Source organism: Camarhynchus parvulus, chromosome 1A, assembly GCF_901933205.1.
Source record: "Camarhynchus parvulus chromosome 1A, STF_HiC, whole genome shotgun sequence".
NCBI lineage: Eukaryota > Metazoa > Chordata > Aves > Passeriformes > Thraupidae > Camarhynchus > Camarhynchus parvulus.
Genome location: NC_044586.1, coordinates 18,092,828 through 18,105,666, shown reverse-complemented (window position 1 = coordinate 18,105,666; position 12,839 = coordinate 18,092,828). Strand labels below are relative to the sequence as shown.

Below are 12,839 nucleotides of genomic sequence, written 5' to 3'. Positions count from 1 at the left end.
CATACTGAATGAGACCTGAGGTCAAACTAATCTACTTTCTAACTTACAACAGTAGCCTATGTCAGAAGCTTCATGGGAAAATAGAAGTGAAATAATCTCTCCCATCTGCCCTCTCCACATTAGGTCTCATTCTATTAGAAAGTGATTTAAAGCCTAGATTGTGAGATTTAATATGCCTTCCAAGAAGCAGCAACCAAAGAACATTCCCCTTTAACTTATGAAAACACTGCTGCAGAGGGGAGAACTGGAGGTGGTGGAGGGTTGTGTTTGTTTTCATGTTTCAGCAGACTTAATTGCTACAACCAACACTGCAGATACTATCACTTGGCAAACAAACTTGTACTGGCTAGAGCTATTTTTACTTCATACCTGGGGCATTTATTGTTTCTGGGTATGATCTTGAAACCCTTTTTTCTCACAGAGGCAGACTGTACCAATATTCACAGTCTCACTGACACCCAGTGTAACAGAAAGGATTTGAGAAGTATTCCTTTCATTGACAGTGTAACATGTTGCTTACCCAGTGGAGTATTTTTTAATCTTGATGCGAGAAGCAATATGGTGCTTGTCATAAGCGAGATATTTTTGTAAGGCTCAGTGGTGCAGAATGCCAGAGAGAAAATCTGCATAGGGAGTGAACATCATCAGTGACAGGGAAATCATCCTGAGTTTTCTTTCTCTGAGCTAGTCTGATTTCCACAAGCAGCTCCCAGTATCTCCTCCAGAGCATCAGTGCCTGGTTCTCAAGCTACACTGCCCTGGCAGCTGAAGCAGCACTGTTGTCTGTGCATGAAGAGTTCCCACAATTAAAACACACTTGGGCCACAATCAGCTGGACTGGATGAAAATCAGCCTGCAACAAGCCAATGTATTTTATATGGTAGGGCACGTCTGTCTGATGAGGATGAGTATATGAGTGCATTTGCTTTTCTGTGTATTTAACGGGGGAAGAAAAGGAAAGAGAGGGGGTAGACCAACAATGAAACTTACCACTCCTTTTCACTGGAAAGCCGAACCATGTTGATAAACTGAATCTGAGGGACCAGATGCTCCAGCCCTGACTTCTATGCTCTGATGTGTTTTGTTATCTTAGGTGAGTGATTGTGTCCTATATAAATCAATGCAAGGGTTGCATTGTAATCCTGGGACCTTCATCAGGTCATGTGACTGGGACAAGGCCCGTTGCTTTGTTGAGTTATATGACCAAATGTGAGTGACAGGTCACTGTCATGTAACCCAAGGGCGCAAACCTCCTCGGCTATTTTTTATTTTCTAATTTGGTTACTCCGTCTCAAAGATGGCTGGAGATTCAGTGCTGCTGGTGTGGATGCCCTGATTTATTTGGGATTAAACTGGTCCTGTATATCCACATTTATCATCAATGGTTCCATACAGAAGAGTATAACGAAATCTTTGTAGCTAATTTTTAGGGGCTTCTCTAGGCCAAAAATAATTCCCACAAACACCTTCTATCTGTCCTTCCCTGTATGATTAATCCCTCATTTCATACTCATTTTCAAAACTGAGATACCGTGCTGGGAGATCCAAATCTTACCCTGGGAAGGCAAATAGTGCATATTTCGTACAGTTAGAAGATGGACATTATGAGAAGTGATTACCTACCCAGTTAATAGGGCTATGTTTCAAGGCCAGGCCTGCAGGACCCTTGGATCACAGACAACTACTGTTTTTCAAGGTGCTATTTTTCTTTCTTTCATTCTGGGATGAAAGAAGGCTTCTCCTGACAGTAGGCATTGGAAGCCCTATGTAAACCATCCCTCTACTGACAGATATGTAGAGATATAAAACAAAAACCAAACAAACAAAAAAAAACAAAAAAAAAAAAAAAAAAAAAAAAAAAAAAAAAACAGGAAACAAAAAAATCCAGAGCTGGACAAGATTTGAGGTATATTGCAGGACAGAACTGCAAAATGGTGCCAGAGTTACTAAGGAAGTTGCTTCAATATCTCCACACTGCTCTAGGCCATTACTCCCAGTTGCTCCACTCCATGAGCATCAAGTCTTGAGGAACACTTGTCTAGAAGTGAGACTGAGGAGAGAGGAAGGGCGGAACAGTGGGGCATAAGAAGCACATTTGTTTCCAATGAAAGAAAAGGACAAATATCAAATATGATGGTTTTAATGCTCATGACAGGGAAAACTCCCTTGTAGTGAGAGGGAAAACCACCTCAAATCTGCTGTACTTGGACGTCCACTGGAGAGCTTTGTAGCTATCTAAATATAGCAAAAAGTGCCCAGAGAAAATTACTAGAGGGAAAATTAGGTTATTCATGAAGAAATGGGGCAAATTCTGATGGGGATTTCCTATTGTAGAAATATGCATCACTGAATCTCCTTTGGACAGACACCAGCAATATCAATAGCAGACTGTGAGACCCCGTGTTCCAGTGCCTGGCTACAAAAGGGTCAATTACATTTGTTTAAAATCTGCTAGGAAGGTAGTAAAGAATAACCAACAGTCAAATAGACAATACTTCAAAGCAAATAAAAAATGCTGTCATCCATGGCTGTAAAGAAGACCCAAAAAAGCCAGGTGGCCCATGCAGGTATTCCACGTGCCTTGGAGGTACTGTTCCCTGGTGGAGAGTCATCTTTCATACAGTGGCTCTATCAATTCAAATGGTTGGTGAGAAGGCAACTTGAGCAGACTTTATTTTGTCTGTGATATCACCAAACCCTACTTAAAGCCTATTCTGGAGACTGTAACGGGACCAGAATGAAGCAAATGCCTTGAGCTTTTGCCCCCTGCAAAAGTTTAAATTCCTTGGTGTAGGAGGATTTGTCTCTATTTTGAACTGGGGTGGTGAGGGGTAGAGGGTGAGTGTGGATTTAGCAGCCCAAAATATTACACATTGATCACTGAGTGTTCCTACTAAAAGCACTTCTCCACCCCCCACCCCCCCCTCCCCCCCTTTTTTCTTTCTATCTCTACCACTCCCTGGAGAGATTTGCAATAAATGTGTGTGCTGTCTTTCCCTGTCTTGCTTTGCAAAAAGCAATGCCTAGAGCAGGAAGAGAAAATTAATGACGATAGAATTTCACACATTTTTCTGGGTGCTTAATGAAGCTTGAACTTGAGCAGAGTAGAGAGACTGCTTATTGTTGATTTTTTTTCAAGATCACTGCACAACAAACAGAAACTGAATAAGCAATTAAGTTAACTGGCTCTAAAACTCATCCTGGCTGAGGATTAAGGTAATTATGTCTGAGCTTACACACATTCATTGCAGCATTATTTCATTACAGCAAGTCTTGCCTGCTTGCTTGTTGCTGATGTCATTCTAGAACTGATCTGAGTTGTTGTCCTTCTATTACCATAAAGGTTACAAACACAAACTCTCCTTGCTATAAATATAGCTATGTTATTTTTACTGCATGTTCAAAGGAGATGCAGACCTCTTTTTGCTAGGTTTATACAAATAGATTCAACTGTTTCTTCCTGCACCAAAGTATTTACAATACCTTAGACTTAAGGGATCAATTAAAGTAATACACAATAGATGGGTTTGGTATTGTCATACAGTGATTTCTCTGTCAAAGGGGGGAAACATCTATTTTTTAGTCTGAGAAAAAAAAAAAAGACGCTGGGAAAACAGTATCAGTCTGCACAATATTACTGGCAGGGCAGTATGGATTCTTCACTTTCTGAGTTACAAAGAGGTTTCCTTTTAATGGCTGGAATGCAGGGGAGGGTAAAGGAAGGGAACCCCCCACATTCTCCCTGTCTAACAAGGAGCCACAGCGTGAGAACCACTCCCTAGCAGAAGTAATCTGTGATTGACAATGGTTTTCTTGGCAGCCAGGGCTAAAAATGGTTTAGCTGTAAACAGACAAGTTCAGAACATTTTAAGGCCCTTTCCTAAGGCAAGGGCTGCTTACACAGGCACTCAACATGCAGGGTGGCACCAAGAGAGCACCAAGCTTCAGAGTTCCTGAAAAAATCAAGGAATTTTTGTATCAGGATATGAGCACAAGGACAAGAGAAAAAGAATACCTTGTTATGAGCAATTAAGCAGGGGCAGATTTACCAAAATTGGAGATTTGTTCTCTGGGCAGTCCACGCATTTATATGCGTGATCTTAGGCAAGCTGCTATATATGGCTTCACCCTTCCTGCCTAAAAACTGAAAGAGAAATACTTTCATCTTCATGGAGAGCATGAATGTGGGGAAGGCACTTGGTATGACTGGGGTGGGAGCTCTGCAAACAACCAGAATAAAGTCTGTGATGGATACAATTTCCCCGTAATCTCTAAGTCAGCTCTGAGGTCTACAATGAAAGGACATGAAGGAAATTAGGTGAGGTGGGACAACTTCAGAATTTCACTGGGAATAGAAAGGAACATTTAATATTGAAATGTGTAGAATTGCCTTGTGCTGATATTAATGATGCACATGTTTGGAGATGAATGCTCTGTACACTGGGGAGGCCACCCGAACTAAACAAGACCCAGTCCCAAACAAGGCAGACTCCTAAGGCCCTAAATGAGTGTTTTGTAAACATGTTGATTAGTAACTGAAAGAAATCTTTATTTAAAAGATGAAAACCAGAAGAGAAGGGCAATGTTGACAGAAAGATCATAAATCATGGAAACTCTATTATGAATCAAAACAACAGATGTAACATGAACAACAGCATCCTTTATAAACAGAAATTAGACTGTTCTGCTTCACTCTTTGGAAAGGCTAATATGCCTAAAATAAATTTCCCTGAATCTCTCATTAATGTTTTACAGTCAGTGTTGACCAGCTGTTACAAAAAACCAAAATGTGGATGATTTATATCCCAGAAGAGTCACTCACCACAAACCACATTTTCCTGATGGAGCTGACATTAAGAACTATAACTACTTCCCCTGACTATATTCTTTGCAGGGGAAGAAGCAAAGTACAGGTGATTCATATATCAGCAATTTCTTGCTCTGCATTCACTTTCCTCCTCTCTTTATAAGCAGGCTAATATTAACTGCATGAGTCACCAATTATCACCTTCAGCACCAGACAGGAACTAAATTATCACAGTGATGTCTCCACAAAGCAGGCATCACACCACGTTCGCTGGGGCCCAAATACCTCAGACTTTAAACAGGAAATGACTTTGTTCTCCAGATTTCATGTTATGAAGAACCAGAGTTTCTGGCATGGAGGAACTTGTCCAGCCCAAAAACTCTCTGGACTTGCACTAATCTAGCTTTTACAGCAACAGATAAGCTACAGTTTATCAATCAGTGTATCATGTAGAGGGAAGATGGATTGCCTGCCCTTCCTCACCGAAAATGGGAAAAGCAGGATGCCCCCAGACTATGGTTATACTTCCATGTCTGATCACATGAGGGGGAGAAGATCAGCTCCTGCTTTAGTCCTTTCATGGTGTGTATTGTTACTGATGGCTCTCTCATTTTGGAGCTCTGGCACGTGAAGAAACAAAACTCACTTGAATAGCATTTACAGAGCTGCTTCTAGATTCTCACTATCATCACAGAAACCTGATTATTTACAGGGAGCTTTTATAGCCTACTATTAATCCTCGGCATAATGAACAAATAAATTCTGCACCAGCTCTTGCCTAACTTTTCTTGAGTTTTTCCCTGGTGTCATAACAATTAGTTCAATGGGGAAACCTCTGACTGATACCACAGTGAAAGTATGTCATCACACAAGAAACTCATGAACAAGGTCTTTCCAACCATCTCTAAATACATCATGAAGGGAATGTTTCTTTTTAATACTCTGTCCCTGTTTTTAGCAGGTAAATCAAAACCTGGCAACCTCCCCATGTCAGACACAATCCTACAGTGTTATTTCTGCTGAATTATGTGGCATGAGCTGTACTAATCTCAGGTCTTCCCATCCTGTCCAGCTTAAAACCAACCTTTCACTAACTTCTTTGTGCCTAATCACACAGTCAGGGGGGAGGTGGCTTCTCAAATGATGGATGGAAGTACCAAAAAGAAGCAATGGAAAAATTCTGAATGGCACATATATATTCAGATAGTGGTTTCTCCTTTGTGGATAAACAAAAAAGATCTAAAATACTAATGCTGTTTTGGACTTCATAACTTTTACTTATTCAAAACCCATGCAAATAATCATGTATTAATAAAATGGCATTTTCTGCACAAAAATTTAATGGAATACATCATCCTTCCCTTTCTTTCTCTACTGATGCATGCTCATCATTCTAGCCTTTCCTATGAGTTTTTTAAAAAGTAAAGCTACAGAGTTTAAATGACATTTTTCCGAAGATACATGGTCAGTACTTGGAAATGGTTATGTATCTAATTAGTCACAAAACACATAACATCAGATGATTTAGGTAACAAATCATGACATGCACAGCAAATGATATAAAATATGCTTCATTTGAATTCCCACCATTATCCCTTCATTATCCCACCAAAATGCCACCATTATCCCTTCATAAATAGTTTCTCTCAGGCAAAGGTGAGCTCACAAATTCAACTCTTTTTTTTAGTTCAAATCTTGCAAATGCTGTATTATAGTCGGTTACTCTGAATGATTTTGGTCTAAATAAGATAAGCCTCTGTCCCATTCAGAGCATAGCAAATGAGAGGATTTGAACATAAGACTCTCTGCCTGAGGCTATTCCACTACCCCACTTGGATTTTTACACTTCAACAGGACGCTGGCATTCCTACTACTAAAAAACATTGAAACAAGACATTTCTTCTAATCCCACCTCAGAAAACAGAAATCTCACAGGTGTTTTCTAACCTTACTTCCTATGACAGTACAATTAAAACCTGCAGTACAAATGACTTAAGTATAAAAACAAGAACAACAAAATCCACTGGAAATAACATTCTCATTATGTGAAGAGTAAGGTTAATAGGCTATTACCTTGGCAGGTCCTTTCATCTGTGAGCAGTTTATAGCCTTTCTGGCAGCTGCACTCAAAGCTGCCAACCGTGTTTCGGCAGAAATGGTCACAGCCACCATTGTTTACCAAACACTCATCAATATCTGCAAGAATGAACAGCAAAGATTTAGTTCATGATAGCAAAAATTTAATTTGTGACAGCAATTCAGTCGTTCAGGGCAGGAATATAGGAATACGCAGATCCCCAAAGAGGCTGCTGTCCCTGTCAGGAGCCAGGCTGGTCAGATGTGTCCCTTCCCAAACCTATTTCACAAGGCTTACAAGGAGAGCTATGGGCTGAGCTGTTCAGGAGATAAAGGTGTTTCTCTCAGAACTGGAACCAACAGGTGACCCAAGCTGAGGTACTTTGGTGTTAAGGAACATTCATGGGAGCTTCTCTGTAGATGGAGTGCTCTGCCTGACAGCAGATTTCAACCTGGGAAGGATGTGAATAGTTTTACCTTGTACAGGAACTAACAAAACATAAGAACACACAAAAAATTGAAGAAATAACAAATGTGAAGTAAAAGACACTTGAATTCTGAAGAAATACTCCCATCATCCTTACACAAACAAATGCAAAGATACATTTTCTCAGAACGAGCATTACATGTTACTTCACTCATTATTCAGTGACACAGAGTGTCACCCATTTTCATGTATCAAACTTTTCTCACTTAGCGTAGCAGAAAAGGAACTAACTCTGAGTGCATGCGAAATGTTGCTTCTTCAGTTATTCTGAAGACAGAGCACCTATTGCCTTAATTTGAAAGCCATATATATATATATATATATATATACATATATATATATATATATATATATATAAAAACACACACAGTATGAAGGACAGCTCAATGGCTCTTCAAATAGTGATTATGAAGTGGACTGATGAACTTGATAAGACCTCTGTTCTGAATTTTATACTGATTATTCTACTTCCCACTCCTTTTAAGTTCTCCCAAATGTTATGAAGATCTGGAATGACCAATCCCTTTTCCAATCCATAAAAGGTTGTGAAGTAAGTATATAACAGGCCACAAAACAGCATTTGAAATACAGGGTATCTTTTCCATTCTCCCCCAATTATAAAACCATGGATTTATGTTTATTTGAAAAAGGTGGAAATAAAAGTACTTTTATTATTTTTCAGGAGAAGAACAGTGCCAAAAAATAGCTCTTTTAATGAATGCATACAGTGAAGAAATAATAAGACATTAAGCCTTGGCTTCCCGCTTCTGGAATTGAAAACAAAATGTTTCAAGGAACTAAATGGAGAGCAATGTTTCCTTTTGGAAAGCTTCTTGCTATAAGATCTTTGAAACTTTGAGGTAACAGCTGGCCATTTAAAGAGTAAATCTTGCAAAATGCAAATCTAGATACCAAAAGGTCTAACATATGAAGATGGGAATTTATCAAAACCAGCAAGATGATGGTGAATGAAGGGCATGCTTTAAAAATTATTTGAATTCAGCAGGATTCTTAGTGAAAATAATTCATTAATTTTTGGAAACATATGATTCCAACATGAGAATGAGGCATGGTGCTTACCACATTTCTGCATGTAAAATATAAACAGCAGCAAGAGGAGTGAGGTGGTAACTCTAAAAATTTGAACTGCTGTGAGGGAAATTCAGCCATCATTTCTAAAGAGCACTTTGTTGCACACACATTGACAGAAATATGTCCAGGGCTCAAATAAGCAAGAACAATGTATATTGTTATAAATGTTTTCTTATGAGTTGCACTTAAGGCAAGGAGATGGGAAATTTGTTCTCAGACCCTCTGAAGTAATGCTGCTGCTTATTACTTTTGTGTCTGGTTCTGCAGAGGAGCGGCGTTTGCATTCAACCCAATTAAAGAATGAGGATAAACTGCAGGCAGCAGCTGAGGAACACCCTGAGTGCTTTATGCAAAACCAGCTCAAATCTTTGTGTCTTGGGTAACAAAGTTCTCAAAGTGCCCCAAAATCAGGAGTCTGTTTGTTGTCTGTGGTGCTCCAGTTCTGGCATTTGGCTGGCCAACAACAGATATCCCTGGGCTCCCAACCTGATAGGTCTGGTGAAGAACACACTGAGGGTCACCTTTTGTAACACCAGGAGACTGGAGGTAGCAACCCTTTTGGTTTGGCTGTGATCATCTGCACAAGTCAAGACTGGCAGTGAAAAGACAAGAATTTCTTTTCATTTTTCATTTTCATTTCAATTCAAAAGGAATTTTCATTTCCTTTTGTAAAAGTGATTCCTCCCAGCTCCCTAATGTGCAACTGGGACTGTGCTGTGGGCATTAGGATGGATTACCACAAAAAGTCCCATCCTTTAGCAGAGCACAGGCGTACCTAACTACAGTTTAGCATGCCCTGACAAAACTGTGGGACAAATGGAATTGCGAATTAAAATTACTAATATATTATGCATCATAAACACACAAAACAGTCATCCATCATGAAGAAAGTATCTTTTACTCATGATAAGAACAACATGACCTTTGGGCTACTCTGCTGCCTGAGACTGCTTGAAGTAGAAATTACTTGCAGACTGTCAAACACCATTCTGGAGTAACGATTGATGTTTTTAAATGATGGCCCCTGGATTTCACATGTTAAATTCCAAATTCCAGTCTCTTTTCTGTGTCTCTCATGATCATAAGGGGCAAAAATGAAACCCTGCTGGCATCAGAGTGCCGATTTTAGGCTGTTAATAACTGTAATTCCATTAACAGTGCAGCATATTAGCTTTACACCAGCAATTCTTTGGAATAATTCTAAACCAGGATCTCAGTAAAACCTGTGAGAGTCCACAGGAAAAGAAAGTATTTATTCATTTCTTCTAACTGGAAAACATGACATGACCTTTTGAAACAGGGACCATCAAAACAGAATAGAGGTCAAAACTGTTAGCTGTAAAAACATTCTAAATAACATAAACAGTATCAATGTCTCTGCTTTCACTGTATTTCTTTCCATGGCCATAGCGAGACTGACAAGGCATGTAAAAATTATTTCACTCTGTGGAGAGCAGCACATTGCTGCATTTCACTTGGAAGAGAGCAGTATCCAACTGTATCATGTCTAACTGGTTCAGAGAAATTGCATAAAGTCTGTATCTCCACTATTTTTCTTTCCTTGGTCATAAATAATATGTGTTATGAGCCATGTGAAAATAAATTATTCCACTGCATGAGAAGGTAAGGCCACATTTATATTTAAACTCATTGGTACCCAACTTTGTCAAGTGCCTCTTTGAACTTCACAGAGGGTAAGTGTGTCTGCCTCTCATGTTGGGCAAAAATACACAGTGGAAACCCATTGTGGTGTCTCTACCAGCTTTGACATTATTTAGTCAAATATTTCCATACTATTATTGGAACTGTCTGTGGAGCAGCCATAAACCTGCTGTCTTCAAACAGTTCTCAAGTGGCTCCTTGAGATGCAGGTTGCAGAAAAATAGCTCCAACTTCCCACAGGCTCTGCTCCCCTTTATCCTCAGAAATGCAGGAGGATGTAAAGAACTGTATTTCCTCTGTGGGGTTGTACATAAAATGCCCTGATGATACTGTGAGAGTTATTTCAGACTGGGGGGTCTGAAGGGCTTTCAGTGCATTGGGAATAAACCCCAAGGGATTTATCCCAATGCAGTGAGTCAATATTGTTAAATAATACCTTGCTCATCCAAGCTCATGATATGCTACAAAATACCAAAATGGGACACATGCAGATATGAAAATACAGGCCTGTGAGAACCCAGAGAAGTACTGAACATTATGGTCAAAACTATCAGGTGAAGGTATGGTGTAACAAACAACTCATCACTCAAGCCTCCTGTTAGCTCTGAAAATGGTTCATCCAAGCAATTAAATACAAACAAAAGCAAAGATAAGGTTTGCAACAAGGAAGCTAACACCTTCTTTAAAGTTGTAATATTTGAAGGAAAAAAACCCCAATTGCAAATATCTGCATCTGGAGATGGAGTTCAGCAACACCATCACAAAAGCTGTGTGTCCATGTGAACCCAGGAATGAATCCTGGGTTTGTAAAAAAAAAAAAAACAACACATAAAACCCATAATATAATTATTGTAATAAGTATATTAATCTATAATAATAGATTCTCCTATTTTTTCTGAGGATCTTAAAATGTGAGGGAGGCAGTGGAATCAGCTTTAAATAAAAATATAGAAACTCAGATGCTTTGTGCTAAGTTGCATAGCTGCAATGCTACAAATTGACTTGGCTAAGCAAGCAGACTGTTATTTTTCTTTTCATGATCTTGTGAAGATTAATGGGAATGCCTGCTCCTGTTCCACTTGCACCTTTTTTAAGCTCTGCTCAGTGCAGTTCATGTTTGGAAGGTGCTGGTTCTGATCAGGGTGCATGTATGCACTTGTGTGTGCACATATAAACCCACAGAGATTTGCCTCGCTGCATACAGGCCAGGGAACAAATTAAAAAACAGGGATTTTAGGTAACTTAGAACTTAACATTTCACATAAGCTGCTTAAAGGCAAATGAAAGGGTAATCAACATGCAATCTTCATTTAGCTGCTGAACAATGATGGAGATGGAGATTTCCAGAGCCTCATCACAGGCGGAAGTGAGGATCCTCCTTTCAATGGCTGGACAAATATTTGAACTGATTGTGTCTGTCTAATCCTTCACAGATTTAAAACACTACCTAACTCCAGGAGAAGAATATACTCCCAGATCAACCTAAAATAATTACTGAAACTTCATAAGCTTCTTTTTTTTAATAATGAAAGCCAGTGTGTTGGAATTAGTAACGCTATTACCGGTATACAGTGGACATCAATATAAATACATTTTCTGCAAGGTGGGCTGGTTTGCTAGTTCTTTTTGTTCCCTGATTTCCTAATTTTCCCTTGCTTTTCTTCCCTTGCTCTTCCTTGTGGTTTTACAAATCACCACTGTCCCCTAGAAATTGGAACTAGTGTTGCCTTGTTGACACAGATATTAGTTCCCTGCTGCACACAGACCACAAAGTATATAGCAGCCACAAAACTTTTTAACCCCATGCTGGAGGTAGGGAAATAGAGGAACAGAAAAAATAACTGACTCATCCACACTTGAATCCAATTTCAGAGTACAACTCAGCTGGTTACCCTGGGGTGCCAATCAGTGCAGGCTTGCAGAAAACACCTAGCACTGCATGCTGTTCTACGTTACAAATATTACAAAGCCACCAATGCTCAGACTGAAATTATTTTGATATTTGCCCTGCCACTTCTCAATAAAACTTGTAAACTCAGGATTAACATAAGCGGAAGTTACCAGGCTCCACTTGCAATACTCTAAATATAATATTACATAGCATCTTAAGTAATGCATGCCAGGGATATCTCATTAAGATAGAAAGATAATTTCATATCCCCAGATTCATTGGATCAGTGCCACTATGAGAAAATCTAAATCAAAGTAGAACACAGGCTCTGCTGTTCCATCCAGAAGCATCAAGCCAGCTCTTGTGGAGTTAGTTTCCAGCGAGTTGGAAGTCCTAGTTCCAGTTTTACAATGGATTTATCCAACATTTGGGCAAGGTGTAAGACTTCCCTGCTTTATTTCACTTGCAAAATTGAGGATTGGTAATTATCATTTGGTATTTTCAGGACCAATACTTTCAAATGCACTATTATGGAACAAAATCTTAGGAATCCAAGTCATTTGCTGTCAAAATTTTTAAGTCAAATTACATTTGTTTTAAATTTCTGGTCTGGGCTTCAGAATGGTTTGATCCAGCAGCAGGTTCCTTGCTGGTAGTGCTTCGCACTGGAAGACTTTGTGAATCTCTGCAGCACTGTTAGGGCCATGTTTACTTTAGGAGTAAAGTAAATTTCTGTTCCACCACTCCACCTGAAACTGCACAGTTCATTGTCTCTTGCATGTTTCAGGGAGGAATAATTCTATTTATGCAGTACCTTCCACTTG

The 12,839-nt window shown here is 39.4% G+C and overlaps 1 protein-coding gene across 2 annotated transcripts in view; it reads right to left on the bottom strand.

Moving 5' to 3' along the window:
• The window catches only part of SCUBE1 (signal peptide, CUB domain and EGF like domain containing 1), a 196,158-nt gene that overhangs the window by 41,551 nt on the left and 141,768 nt on the right, over window positions 1-12,839 (bottom strand). For both annotated transcript variants that reach the window (XM_030959460.1, XM_030959461.1), the window contains one exon: window positions 6,881-7,003. In XM_030959460.1, coding sequence (XP_030815320.1) covers window positions 6,881-7,003 — 123 coding nt within the window. The remainder of the gene's footprint in view (window positions 1-6,880; window positions 7,004-12,839) is intronic.